At 43.2% G+C, this 13577-nt stretch overlaps 1 protein-coding gene across 1 annotated transcript in view; it reads right to left on the bottom strand.

Annotated features, from left to right (window-relative positions):
- Window positions 1-13577, bottom strand: part of MARK1 (microtubule affinity regulating kinase 1) — a 208098-nt gene that overhangs the window by 95828 nt on the left and 98693 nt on the right. Inside the window, exon 3 of the mRNA XM_077485790.1 lies at window positions 10433-10486. Coding sequence (XP_077341916.1) covers window positions 10433-10486 — 54 coding nt within the window. The remainder of the gene's footprint in view (window positions 1-10432; window positions 10487-13577) is intronic.

The raw sequence follows: 13577 nt of genomic DNA, 5'->3' as shown, positions 1-13577 counted from the left end.
TTCAACTTTCTCGACTTTGTGCCTTAGCCCTGGCCATCCACTGTGGATGAACCTATAAAGTTACCATGCATGCACTGTCTCTCTTCTGAAATAAACGTGACCTAAACAGTAGTAGACAACACATATCTTGAGTCATGGCAGCAGCCATATTGTTTTATTCACTGGGGGCCTTCATGGTCTCTACAGATCATCCATGGCCACCAGCCAAAGTAGAAAGAGGCAAGGTTGGAGGGGTTGGAGGGGGCCTTAAGGCCACAAAAATGTAAAAAAAATAAAAAACAGCAGATAGGTCAGTCTACGTCACCAATTTAGACACCACAGGGCTCCATGGCCTTCTTTTATGCTGAGGTTTATGGCAAAACATCAAATTTAATACATTTGGATTGCCATCAGAAAGGAACAGCCCGTTCTATTTTCTTTGCATTGTCATTTACTACATTGCATTCATCTTGTATCTTGATTTCTCAAGGCCTCTGTAGCAGAATATGCAGCACTTAGGTTACACAAAAAAAAAAAAATGGGTAATAAAATTAGGGATGTGCTCTTTATCCTGCTGAATTATTCAATGCTGGCTTCTGTTCCATTAGCGATATTGAGCGGACTGTAGATTGCTTCTAATCGCGCTCCCGGGGACTGTGGTCATGATGACGCTGCTGATATCTAAAGCTGTCCATGCAGAAACAATAGCAGGACAGGCCCAGCGTCTTGTGTGGCCCAGCACATCCAGACGCACGTCACCAGACAAAAAGTGTACCAGAGAAATGTGTGGCCAACGATGGTCACCCCCTTTTCTAAAATACTAGTTGTTCTTCAGACTTCGACCATATGAACAAACACGTGACCATCATGCCTACATGGGAGCTTGCTGGACAACCTATTCCTGAACTATAGGCATTAAAGTTTTACTAAACCCACAACAGTAAAATCAGTCTGTATATGCAGCAACGCATGCTCTAATTACAAATGGACTCTCATTTTATATTTTAAAGTAGAGTTCCACCTTCTGCTTCTGCTTTGGGGGGGGGGGGGGGGGTCACACTGATTTTATACATGGCAGGAGGAGGAGGAGGAACCCCTCATCCCTCTAAGGAGGGAGGGATGGAGGATCTGAAAAACTGGCTATGTTTCATGTTCCACCCAAAATATGGTAACATGAAACATGGTCTGAAAATCAGAAGAGGCTACCCCCAAGGCATACCTGCTCTCAATTTATTATTACTATATAGGTCCCAAGATGAGAGTTCTGTTAGATTAGCGTTAGGCCCCTTTCACACATGTGCGACTTGTCCTGTGACTTGGGACTGCAAAGTCGCATGACAAGTCGTACCCCATGATTGCCAATGAGTACCATTCAAATCCATGGGACTTAAAGATGCAGCGACTTCAAAGTAGGGCCGAGACTACTTTGGTCCAACTTTGATGCCACGTGAGACCCCCCCCCCGCTTGTATGCCTGACCTAAGGGCAGACAGATTCCAGGAACTGAATGCTACATAAATCACCTGCCCTTACCCAAGAAATGCTAGAAGGGTATTTTTCAAAGTGATTTCTCAACAAAATAAAGCATGGAGACACAGATGTATGGGGGGGGTTTTGAATAATAAAACAATAAATAGTGTTTTTGGTTTGTGGAGCTCTGATGCAGTGTAGTTCTGCTTTAAGTGTTGCAGGCAGAGCTTGTTTTTCCAACATTTCTTCAGCGCAGGACATTTTTTTTTCTGTAAGCTGGGACTGGGCTTATATGTGTAAAGAGCTACAGCCAATCAGGAGAAAAAAAATGAAAAGCCCATTAAAAATGTTAAATAAAATTTGATTTTGCTTTAATATTGACCGTTAATCAAGAAATTTCTTCAAAAATACTTTTTCTGCCGCTAGGTGTCCTCAGTCTGATAGCCAGCATCATTCAAATTACATCCTCTGAGCCCAGGTCATCCTGGACCCATCCCAGCCAGTGACTGGCCAGTGAAAAGAGAAGCAGCACAGTGATGAACTCTTCTATGTCACTCTGCTTTCTACTCCTATCAACATGCTTGTAGTCAGCACATACACAGATTGGTCTCTTATGCTGCTTCTTTCTCTCACACTCAAGCTCTGCCGAACAGGGGCTGTAAGAGGTGGATACCAGGCCAGAGATTTACACTTACCTACATTTAATGATGTATTAATGAATACTGAGCCTTTTATATCTGCCCTAAGTTCAGCTTTATTAAACCTGCATTTGCTTTACGAATGGTGATACTATGATGAATAAGCAGACTCCTGAGGATGAAAGGAAAGGCCGGGGGAGATTAGAATGACACACACGGCATGAACAATAAACGATGGAGAGATTCTATTCTCCCTCTAATTTCTAGAAAGTCTGAAGGTGAAAGGCCGCACCGCGTATTCTCAGCTCCGTTATGAATCAGACGACTTCCAACCGGCCTCTGCTTTAGGAATAATTCCTGCAAACTAATGCTGAATATCACCTAATGAGCAAGCCACAGATTATTCAGCAACCTCACATTAAATAGGTTCCACCAGTGAGTTGTGTTAATGTAACAAAACCAAAAAAAAAAAAACTGACTGCAGTTATCTTCTCAGTAGAATTGTATTTTGAAGGAACCTACCCAATCTACCATTACATTATCTTCTCACCCAACACAGCAGAAAAAAAAAGGGGGGGCACTTTAAGCCATTCTGCCCTTCAGAGTGCTAGTTGAAGGTTTTCAGGCACTGGGAGCTAGAGGGGGATGTTTGGACAGCGGGAAGAAGGTGGTCCGGGTGGACAGTATGTATGAGGTTACCAGCTGTAGGAGGTTGCCAATTTCACATTCTGGTGATCAGGCACGTGACACATGAAGCTGCAAAGCGCTCAATGGAAAATAGTGGTGTCATGCTGATGACTTTACAATGTTGTGAATCACAAGATAGATTAAAGTGTATGTTACCCTAAACATGTCTTTTTCTGTATGTGTTCACATATGCGTAGTTTATAAATCTCTATCATATTCATGTACTTCTTCTACATGAAGTACATAGTTGATCCCGCAAGTCACCTTCCTTCCTTTTTCAAAACTGACCACAAAAAGTACAGAAGCTGATCTGTGAAAGCGTGGTCAGTTTTCATTCTTTGGCTTGCCATTGGGGACTTTGATTAGCCACAACTCCCCTCTCAACAAAAGCCTTCCTCTGGCACACAACCTTCAACCAATCACAGCCTGCTTCCGACCCACCCCCCAAACTAATCATAGCCTGCCTCTGGCCCACCCCCAAACCAATCACAGCTTGCCTCTGGCACACACCCCCCCCCCCAAACCAATCACGGCCTGCCTCTGCTGGCACCCCCCCATCACATCCTGCCTCCGACACAACCCCCCCCCCCCCCCCCAGCCACTCAACCAATCACAGCCTGCCTCTGGCATGCCCCCTCCCCTTCATCCAACCAATCACAGCCTGCTTTTTGCACATACCTCAGTTCAGTCTGTAGCCAGGATATGCCTCAGGCTGGACAGACTAAGACCCCATTCACACCTGAGCGTTTTGTAGCTTGACGCCTGAAGCTACAAAACGCTGGAGGGGAAAAAATCCATTATTCTCAATGGAGATGGTTCACATCTCCACTCCAAGTCGCCTGAAGCCCTACACCTGAAGCTCAAACAAGTTCCGGACCCTTTTTTGTCGCGCGAATCGGGCTGATTTGGGCGTTTTTCTTCTTTTAACATTGGTGACCTTTTGCCCTGCACAAATTCGCGACAAAACGCGGTAAAAAAACGCCGCGAATCGCGGGAAAAACGCGCAAATCGCTGTAAAAATTGCGCAAATCGCGGTAAAAACGCCGCAAAAAACGCTTGAAAACACTACGCTCAGGTGTGAATGCAGCCTAAGGAATAAAGAAGCACTGTGTGTCTGCACAGTGTCCTGCCTCTCACTATCAAGAGGAAGAGATGCATGGTCACATGACAGAACTTTTTAACTTTGAAATAGCCTGATGGCACACTGGGTGTTTGCCAAGCTCTTCTGAATGCATATTCTCCTGGCAAACACTAAAGTCGTGTTTTGCAAACACGCTCAAGTGTTCATCGATTCCATTGGCCAGAATATTAACTTATTCTAGCCACTGAAATGAATCAATGTTCAATCGCTATAAGCGCCTAGCATTTAGGAGCGTTTTGATGCATATAGGCATTCCTCTCCTGAAAGCCACGGTGTGATGTAATGTTTTTCTGCCTCTAAATGCTTGTAAATGCCTAAGGCTTCCTTTACACCTGGGCGATTGGAATAGCTGGCTGAATCGCTGCAAGTCTGCCCGCGATTCCACATTGCGGGAGATCACGGGATGCTTGTGCGATGCCATTACTTCTTAATGGCACCCCAACTGCACCGTGATTTCGCCATGATAAATCGCGCTGCAAAAAAGAGCAGGAGCTTCTTTTAAATGACAGCATCATGATTTGCGATGTGCCGCAATTGCAGGGTGATTTATCGTGTGACATTAAGAAGCAATGACATTGCACAAGAGTCCCGTGATTTGGAATCATGCCAATTCCGCCCGTGATTCCAATAGCCCAGGTGTGAACAGAGCAGAGTGTGCATGGGCAAGTCAAACCCCTTTAAAGGCAACATTTCTGATGTCCAATGTGCTTGAGGCAAAAAAAAAAAAAAAAAAACCATTCCTGCATAGTTATAACTGTATTAGAAAGTGTCTATTTTCTTTATTACAGGTACTTGCATAGAGCCATCAATTTACGCAGCACTTTATATACAGTTGTGCTCATAAGTTTACATACCCTGGCAGAATTTATGATTTCTTGGCCATTTTTCAGAGAATATGAATGATAACACTGAACTTTTCTTTCACTCATGGTTAGTGTTTGGCTGACGCAATTTATTATTATTCAACTGTGAAAATGCTGCCAGGGTATCTAAACTTATGAGCACAACTGTATATATTGTAGACTTACACATACTAGGGCCAATTTAGACAAGAGACAATAAACCTAGCAGCATGTCTTGTGTGTGGGAGGAAACCAGAGTACCCGTAGGAAACCAATATAGGCACAGGGAGAACAGCCAAACTCCAGGCAGTAGTGCCGTGGCCCGTGGTTGGGATTCGAACCGACGACCCCAGTGCTGCCAGGTGACAAATACTTTGGTGGTTAAAGTATTTCCTATACATGAATTAGTTGAGCCTTTAGCAGTTTGTCCATTTAAGCCCCTCTACCAGATGTCTTCAGGTTGGTCACATAACATGCAACGTCCACTTTTTTTTGCCTTTTCTCCTGCACTGAGCTATCCTCAATGAAGGCTGGTACCAACCATGTCAATGCACTCCGAGGGCACTGGTGTTGTGACAATGCCCCTGGGGTCAGGTTCATGATACCCTGCACTCACAGCATGTCCTTCATCCTCCAGTATGAACGATGCTGGGCGACATTCAACACTGAAGACTGAGGACATCTAGAGGCAAGAAGGAATTACTGCAAGATGGAGCATTAAACAGGAAATTAAAAATAAAGCTGGAGTTTAGATTTACATGTATTTCTAAATACTGGTAGGATAATTACATGAAAATCTCTATTTTTAAAGACTTAATCTGTAAAAATCTGACTGGCTCTCTATGCTTGCATTCTCGCTCTCAATCAGACTAACACACTGTATAACAATATTGGCCAAAGTTGTTTAACGCACTTGGAGGAGAAAAAAAAAAAAAAGAAGCAAGGTGACTGACCCTAAATAACAGTGAAAACCTGGGAGATCTGACAAGAGAAGTGAAACGCAATGAACAGGAAGCTGCAAGTTCTAAAGAGTGGGCTCACCCTCGGGCTACGTAGTGTGGCAGAGGTGGGTGAACTGCAAAAGAATGCCAAGGTCACAGCTGTTTTACATTTAACAGCATCCAGATAGCAGAATTAGCAGTATTCTAGCAGTCTATTATTGGCAGTGAATAATTACCATGTGGCTGTTGATTGGGGGGGGGGGGGGGGGGGAGCATGCTGAGACTTTTGGTTTTCCAACATCTGTAAGGCAGCAGGTCGCTCAGTCTTGGGATATAAAGTTCAGCATTACTAACTGCTCTGCCAATCCGCTAATCAATACTGCACACGGCTGAATGTTCAGTGGGCGGCTCAGAGTTATTTATAGTAAAGAAGAAAATATCATTTCAATCTGATCTGTTTAATGAGCTGATGCATCGAGCAACGAGATGTATTAGACAGCTTGACGAGTCCCCCCCACCCCCACACCCAACGCACTTCACCCTGAAGAGCCATATCTCAGACATGGAGCTCAGACCGGCCATAACATTGGGGCCAGGGGAGATCTGTGTCTGAAGGCTGCAGATCCATAAAGGATGTGACATTATACAGCACAGGTTACTGGTAACACAGCGCTCCGAGGACTTATAGACATGAATATTTATATACAAGTATGTTATTGTATATGAGGGTGGGAGAGGACTGGAGAAATGCACTTTAATTGTCAAAAGTATTGGGAAACCTGTCATTACACACACATGAACTTTAATGGCACCCCAGTCTTAGTCCTCAGGGTTCAATATTGAGTTGGCCCACCCTTTGCAGCTATAACAGCTTTAACTCATCTGGGAAGGCTGTCCACAAGGTTTAGGAGTGTGTCTATGGGAATGTTTGACCATTCTTCCAGAAACGCATTTGTGAGGTCAGGCACTGATGTTGGATGAGAAGGCCTGGCTCACAGTCTCCGCTCTAATTCATCCTAAAGGTGTTCTATCAGGTTGAGGTCAGAACTCTGTGTAGGTCAGTCAAGTTCCTTCGTGGACCTTGCTTTGTGTACTGGTCCAAATCATTTGGTGAATGGGTTGTTTTTCAGGGGTTGGGCTTGGCCCCTTGGTTCCAATGAAGGGAATGCGTAAGGCGTCAGCATACTAAGACATTTTGGACAATTTCATGCTCCCATCTTTGTGGGAACACTTTGGCGATGGCCCCTTCCTGTTCAAACATGACTGTGCACAAGTGCACAAAGCAACGTCCATAAAGACATGGATGAGCAAGTTTGGGGTGGAGGAACTTGACTGGCCTGCACAGAGTCCTGACGTCATTCCGATAGAACACCTTTGGGATGATATAGAGAAAAGACTGTGAGCCAGGTCTTCTCATCCTCATCAGTGCCTGACCTCACAAATGTACTTCTGGAAGAATGATGAAACATTCCCATAGACACACTCCTAAACCTTGTGGACAGCCTTCCCAGAAGAGTTGAAGCTGCTATAGCTGCAAAGGGTGGGCCAACTCAATATTGAACCCTTAGGACTAAGACTGGGATGGCATTAAAGTTCATGTGTGTGTAAGGCCGGTGTCCCAATACCTTTGACAATATAGTTTAGGACTGCTGGCAAAGCCTCACTGATGGACAATGAGGCTGTCAAACACAATAAATGGGCCAATAGTGAGGCTTTGAGGACAGGAGAGGGAGGGGACAGGCACTCAATCCATGTGAACCAAAGGTTTGTTAATATAAGAGCACCCTTGGTGCTTAAAGTGTCAGTTAACCTTAAAGGTGAGCACTGTACAGCTTCCATCGCCCCCTCACCCCTTCCCTGCTGTACTTGCTTATGGGGATGCTGAGCGGTCAGTGCCATGATCTTGGAAGCAGGCAGGGGCCATCTTAGATGTGGGCATGTGAAGCCTATTCATTCATAGTTGGTGAGGTTGAAAAAAGACACAAGTCCATCCTATGTGTGTGATTATATGTCAGTATTACATTGTATATCCCTGTATGTTGTGGTCATTTAGGTGCCTATAGTTTTTTTAAATCATCTAAGCTCCTTGCTGAAAACCACCACCTGTGGAAGAGAGTTCCACATTCTTACCACTCTTACGGTAAAGAACCCTCTATGCAGTTTAAGGTTAACCGCTCCTCTTCTAATTTTAGTGAATGGCCGCACATCTTTTTAGTTTCCCTTTTCACAGAAAAGTTTTATCCCCATTGTGGGGTCACCAGTACGATATTTGTACATGGAAATCATATCCCCTCTCAAGCGCGTCTCTTCTCCAGAGACAATAAGTTCAGTGCTTGTAACCTTTCTTCATAATGAATATCCTACAGACCCTTTATTAGTTTTGTTGCCCTTCTTTGTACTCGCTCCATTTCCAGTACATCCTTCCTGAGGACTGGTGCCCAGAACTGGATGGCATACTCTAGGTGCGGCCGGACCAGAGTCTTGTAGAATTATCATTTTATCTCTGGTGTTAATCCCCTTTTTTAATGCATGCCAATATTCTGTTGGCTTTGCTTTCAGCAGCTTGGAATTGCATGCCATTGCTGAGCCTATCATCTACTAGGACCCCCAGGACCTTTTCTATCCTAGATTCCCCCAGAGGTTCTCCCCCCAGTGTATAGATTGCATTCATATTTTTGCCTCCCATATGCATCATTTTACATGTTTCTATATTGAACCTCATTTGCCATGTAGTTGCCCACCCCATTTTTGCTCTGCTTAGCATAGTATCTTCTGCAAATACAGAGATTGAGCTGTTTATCCCATCCACCAGGTCATTTATGAATAAATTATATATTCGGGATTAGGTGCAGCTGGCTAACCAGTATGAACCTCCAGATCTGGTTCCTGTGCAGTAATGTGCGGTGCAGTTTGATTACATGTTGACATAGCAATGTCAAAAGAGAACCTAGATAGGCAAGTGCGGTCAGGAAAAGCAGCAAGCCTCACTTCCCGTAGACTCCAGGGATACATGACGCCGATATCCCATGAGTCTATGGGAATCTCCCAATGATGTCATCGCCTAGGCAGCTGGGACCTGAACTGCCACTCAGATCTCTTAAAATAAAGTATTTAAAACCTCCTCCCCCCCCCCCCCCCCAAAAAAAAAAAAAAATCCATATCCATTTAGGAATGTACTCCAGGGGGGCATTGAGAAGAGAGAAGCCTGTAAAAAAAGGAGTGGAACTCCGCTTTAAGGCCTCATGCACAAGGGTGTACGAATTTATGCTCAAAATATGCTGGATTTTTTTCTGCTAGAGCTTGGCAGAAAAAATACCTCCAAGTACATGCGTTTATGCGCACATGGTGTTAAGCGTGAATGCATTCTACTGGCCAGAATATATCATTTATAATATAATATTAATTAATTCTCACCACTGAAATACATTTTTCATATGTGTGGTTTTTAAGCTCCATGTGCATGAGCCCATAACTGAAATGGAAACCCTGCAGTATGTGTTCTGATGGGTGCAGGCAATGCAGCATTAACTATAAATATTCAGGTTTGCCCTTCAGGCCCATTTCACACAGATGACAAAACAGACAGGCAGACCCTACTGGACCATCCATTGCTCTCTTTGGAGCAGCGGTGTCCATCGACACCCACCGACATCTGATCCTGTCCGCTATTTAAAAAATAAGAATTGAATCCGTCTCTATATTATGAACAGTTCTGCAATACACATGCAGATATTTGTTTGAAAGATCAGAAGCAATCTGGCTGATCAGCTTGGAAGAGTCAAAATCGATAACGTTAACAAAAAACTTATCATTTGTTTGCAATTAGCATTAAATCATTTTAGTAACATGGATTGAATTAACAGAATGATTATATTGAAATCATAAGACTGAATCGCCACTGGTTAGCCACTGCATTGATGAGCAGCAAATGATAAACTGCAAACCCCCTCCAAAAACACCAAACACCCCACTGACATTTAGTTCATTTTTAAAACCAATGCTCTTATTTTCCTGTGTCTTTACAAATTGCCATAGTATTAAAAAAAAAAAATTAAAAAAAGTCGTTGCCAAAAAAAATAAAAAAAAAAGTTGCCTTGGCTCCTAAAATTTATTTTTTCCTCTCTGTGCCATTCAATGTGCAGGTCCAGCTCATTCCCAGCATCTGTAAAATCCCAAGTATAGAGCCAGGTGGCAGGATATAGGTTGCGCCACATTTTGTCACTCAAACCAAAATATAGGCTTTCAAAAGAACAACTTATTGCGGACTTTTTACTAAAAATTACATCAGAATCCAACACTGCATGTCCCTATTAAATCAGCTTACATTGATTAAACATTTTTGCTTTTACTTACAATTACAGTTTTTTCCACTTCCTGGTTTAGTGAGGCACTGGTGATGTAACCAGGGCCTCAAAGCTGCATCCTGGGAAGGCTACATTACCAGTGCCTTCACCTCTCATATGATGTGCACTGTCACACACACACACACACACACACATCAGGAGGCAGACCTAGTGTTTTCAGGCAAAAGTAGGAAGTAAAGAAAGATGGATTCATCTGCCCTTAGTGAAAATGAGCATTGTGAGAAGGCAGGATAAAAATAAGGTATGCAGAGAATAAAAATCTGTTCGTAGATTACATGTAATCTCAACACACATTTAAAGATGTATTCTGATGTACTCTTCTAATGCAACACTAGGGTAAAATCGAACTTGAAGATGTGCTTCCACCTTACCTTCTGTAGACTAGTAGGATTCAATTGTGTCTTGTCAATTATTTTCACTGCTACCTGTTAAAATAAAAATAGTAAAAAAAAAAAAATTTTAACTATTACACGCACTATATACATAATATTATTTTTATATATATATATATATATATATATATATATATATATATATATATATATATATATACACACATATATATACATATATATATTACACACACACACATATTTTAGAGATGCACAATTATCATCAAGAATCGTTATCGCAATCTTGACTAAAGTGTTTCGCAATTCTATCTATGCAAAGAATCCTCTCTGCTCTTCTGAAGCCACAGCACTCAAAAGAAAAGGAAGAAAACTGGGTAGTCTGCCAAGAATCAAAACATTCTTTATCAGTTGAACTTAAGGGTCGGTTCACACTAGGACGACTTGTCAGGTGACTTAGCCGCCTGACAAGTAGCGTCCTGTTCTGTACAATGGAACCGTTTTATTTGGAGCGACACAAGTCGCTCCGACTTAGAAAAAGGTTCCTGTACGACTTTGGGGGCGACTTGAGGCGACTTGCAATGACTTCTATACAGAAGTTGTTTTGCAAGTTGCCGCAGCGGTCGCATCTGGGTCGCCTGAGGCAGTCGCGCTGTAAGTCGTGCTGCCTCAGTGTGAACCAGACCTTAGTATAAGCATTGTAACAATTTGTCAATGGAATAGATTTTGTGTGTAAGTGAAAAAAGTGTAACCACTTAACCACTTGGGATCCGCGCTATTGCAAAATGACGGCAATAGCGCGGACCCACATTTTCGGGACTACGTCTATTGACGTAGTCCCGGTTACGAGCGGCCTGCGCGCCCCCTGAGGGGCGCGCGCGGCGCGCTCTGTGATCGGCGAGTCCGTGAGACTCGCCTGATCACCGATCCGTGTAAGGGGTCGATCCCGACCCCTTATCACGTGATCAGCTGTCAGCCAATGACAGCTGATCATGTGATAAAACGGAGCCGGTAATCGGCTAGTATTCCTCCTCGCGCTGACAGCGCGAGGAGAAAAAAAAAAAGCCGATCGCCGGCGGCCGTGTTCGGGACATCAGTCCCGATCACGGCCAGCAATTTAAAAGGACACCTGCCCCCTGCCAGTGCCCACCTGCCACCCGCAGTGCCATCCTGAAATAAAGTAAGTGCCCCCCTGTCAGTGCCACCCAGCAGTGCCCATAGTGCCCACAGTGCCACCCAGCAGTGCCCACAGTGCCACCCAGCAGTGCCCACAGTGCCACCCACAGTGCCACCCAGCAGTGCCACCCACAGTGCCACCCAAAATCTGCCTCAGGTGCTGCACCCCAGTGCCGCCCATCAGTGCCCAGCAGTGCCGCCCATCAGTGCCCAGCAGTGCCGCCCATCAGTGCCCAGCAGTGCCACCTATCAGAGCCACCTATCAGTGCCACCTATCAGTGCCCATCAGTCCCATCTATCTGTGGTACCTATCAGTGCCCATCCGTGCCACCCATCCGTGCCACTTATCCGTGCCACCCATCCGTGCCATCTTATCTGTGCCCATCTTTGCCCATCAGTGCCGCCTTATCTGTGCCCATCGGTGCCGCCTTATCTGTGCCTATTAGTGCCGCCTTAACTATGCCTATCAGTGCCCACCAGTGCAGCCTATCAGTGCCCACCAATGCAGCCCATCAGTGCCCACCAATGCAGCCCATCAGTGCCCACCAATGCAGCCCATCAGTGCCCACCAATGCAGCCTATCAGTGCCGCCTAATCAGCGCACTTCAATGAAGGAGAAAAATGACCCGTTTGCAAATTTTATAACAAACTATTAAAACATGATTTTTTTTTTTTTTTTTTTTTGCATCTTTTTTTGTTTGTTTAGCAAAAAATAAAACTCCGAGCTGTAACTAAATACCACCAAAAGAAAGCTCTATTTGTGGGAAAAAAATGATAAAAATTTCATTTGGGTACAGTGTTGTATGACCGCGCAATTGTCACTCAAAGTGCATCAGCGCTGAAAGCTGAAAATTGGTCTGGGACTGAGGGGGGTTTAAGTGCCCAGTAAGCAAGTGGTTAAACACTAAACCTTTTTCTAACATTTGTTGGTTTCAAGTTAAAATCAATTTTTTTTTGCTATAAAATTACTTGGAACCCCCAAACATTATATATATTTTTTTAGTAGACACCCTAGAGAAGAAAATAGTGGTTGTTGCAATATTTTATGTCACACTGTATTTGCGCAGCGATCTTTCAAATAATTTACTTTAATGAATTAAAAAAAAACAACTAACCAGTAAAGTTAGCCCACTTTTTTGTATAATGTGAAAGATTTTGCGTCATGGGAATCGTGATCTTTTTATTCTAAGCTTAAAAATCGTGATTCAAATTTTGGCCAGAATGCAGCTCTAATATTATATTATGTATATGTATATGTATATATATATATATATATATATATATATATATATATATATATATATATATATATATATATATATACATACATATACACACACACACAATTCCAAAAATGTTGGGACGCTGCATAAAATCTACATAAAAAACAGAATGCAATGAGTAGCAAATGTACTATTTAAAAAAAAAGCGGGCACTAAAATAGATGGCAGCAACACATCTCAAAAAATTACCATTAATTTGATTGGATAAGCAAGGTGACATATGATACTGGGGTTACAGTTATCTTATAATCCTGTTGACTGTGCTTTACTTGACAGCGCTGGTCATTGCAGTAGAGCCCCGATTGGCTAAAAATGATTGCAAAAGGCTGGTTTTAAAGATATATTCAAGTGAATCTAATGCCAAATTGACTGAAAATCCAGAATTTTGAGCTGTTGTCAGAACTGTAATGGAGGGGGAATTGAAACACCTAAGTAACTTATGCGATTGCCAGTGAAAGGAAATCTATGTGAGCAAAAAATTTGGGACAGGGCAAAAAAAACTGACAAAAGTAAGTGGTACTAAGGGAGAGCATCATCTATAGTACATATTATCATCAAAAAGATTTGGAGAATCTGGAGAAATCTGTGTGCAAGGGACAAGGCCAAAACACAAGATTGGATGCCCACAATGTTCAGGCCCCCAGACGGCACTGCATTAAAAACCGGAATGATTCTGGGATGGGTATCACTGCATGGGCTCAATACTT

This window comes from Lithobates pipiens, unplaced genomic scaffold, assembly GCF_037356315.1.
Source record: "Lithobates pipiens isolate NorthernLeopardFrog02 unplaced genomic scaffold, aLitPip1_a1.2 Scaffold_18, whole genome shotgun sequence".
Taxonomy (NCBI): domain Eukaryota; kingdom Metazoa; phylum Chordata; class Amphibia; order Anura; family Ranidae; genus Lithobates; species Lithobates pipiens.
Note: the sequence above shows the minus strand (reverse complement) of the source record. Positions and strands in the feature narration are given on the sequence as shown.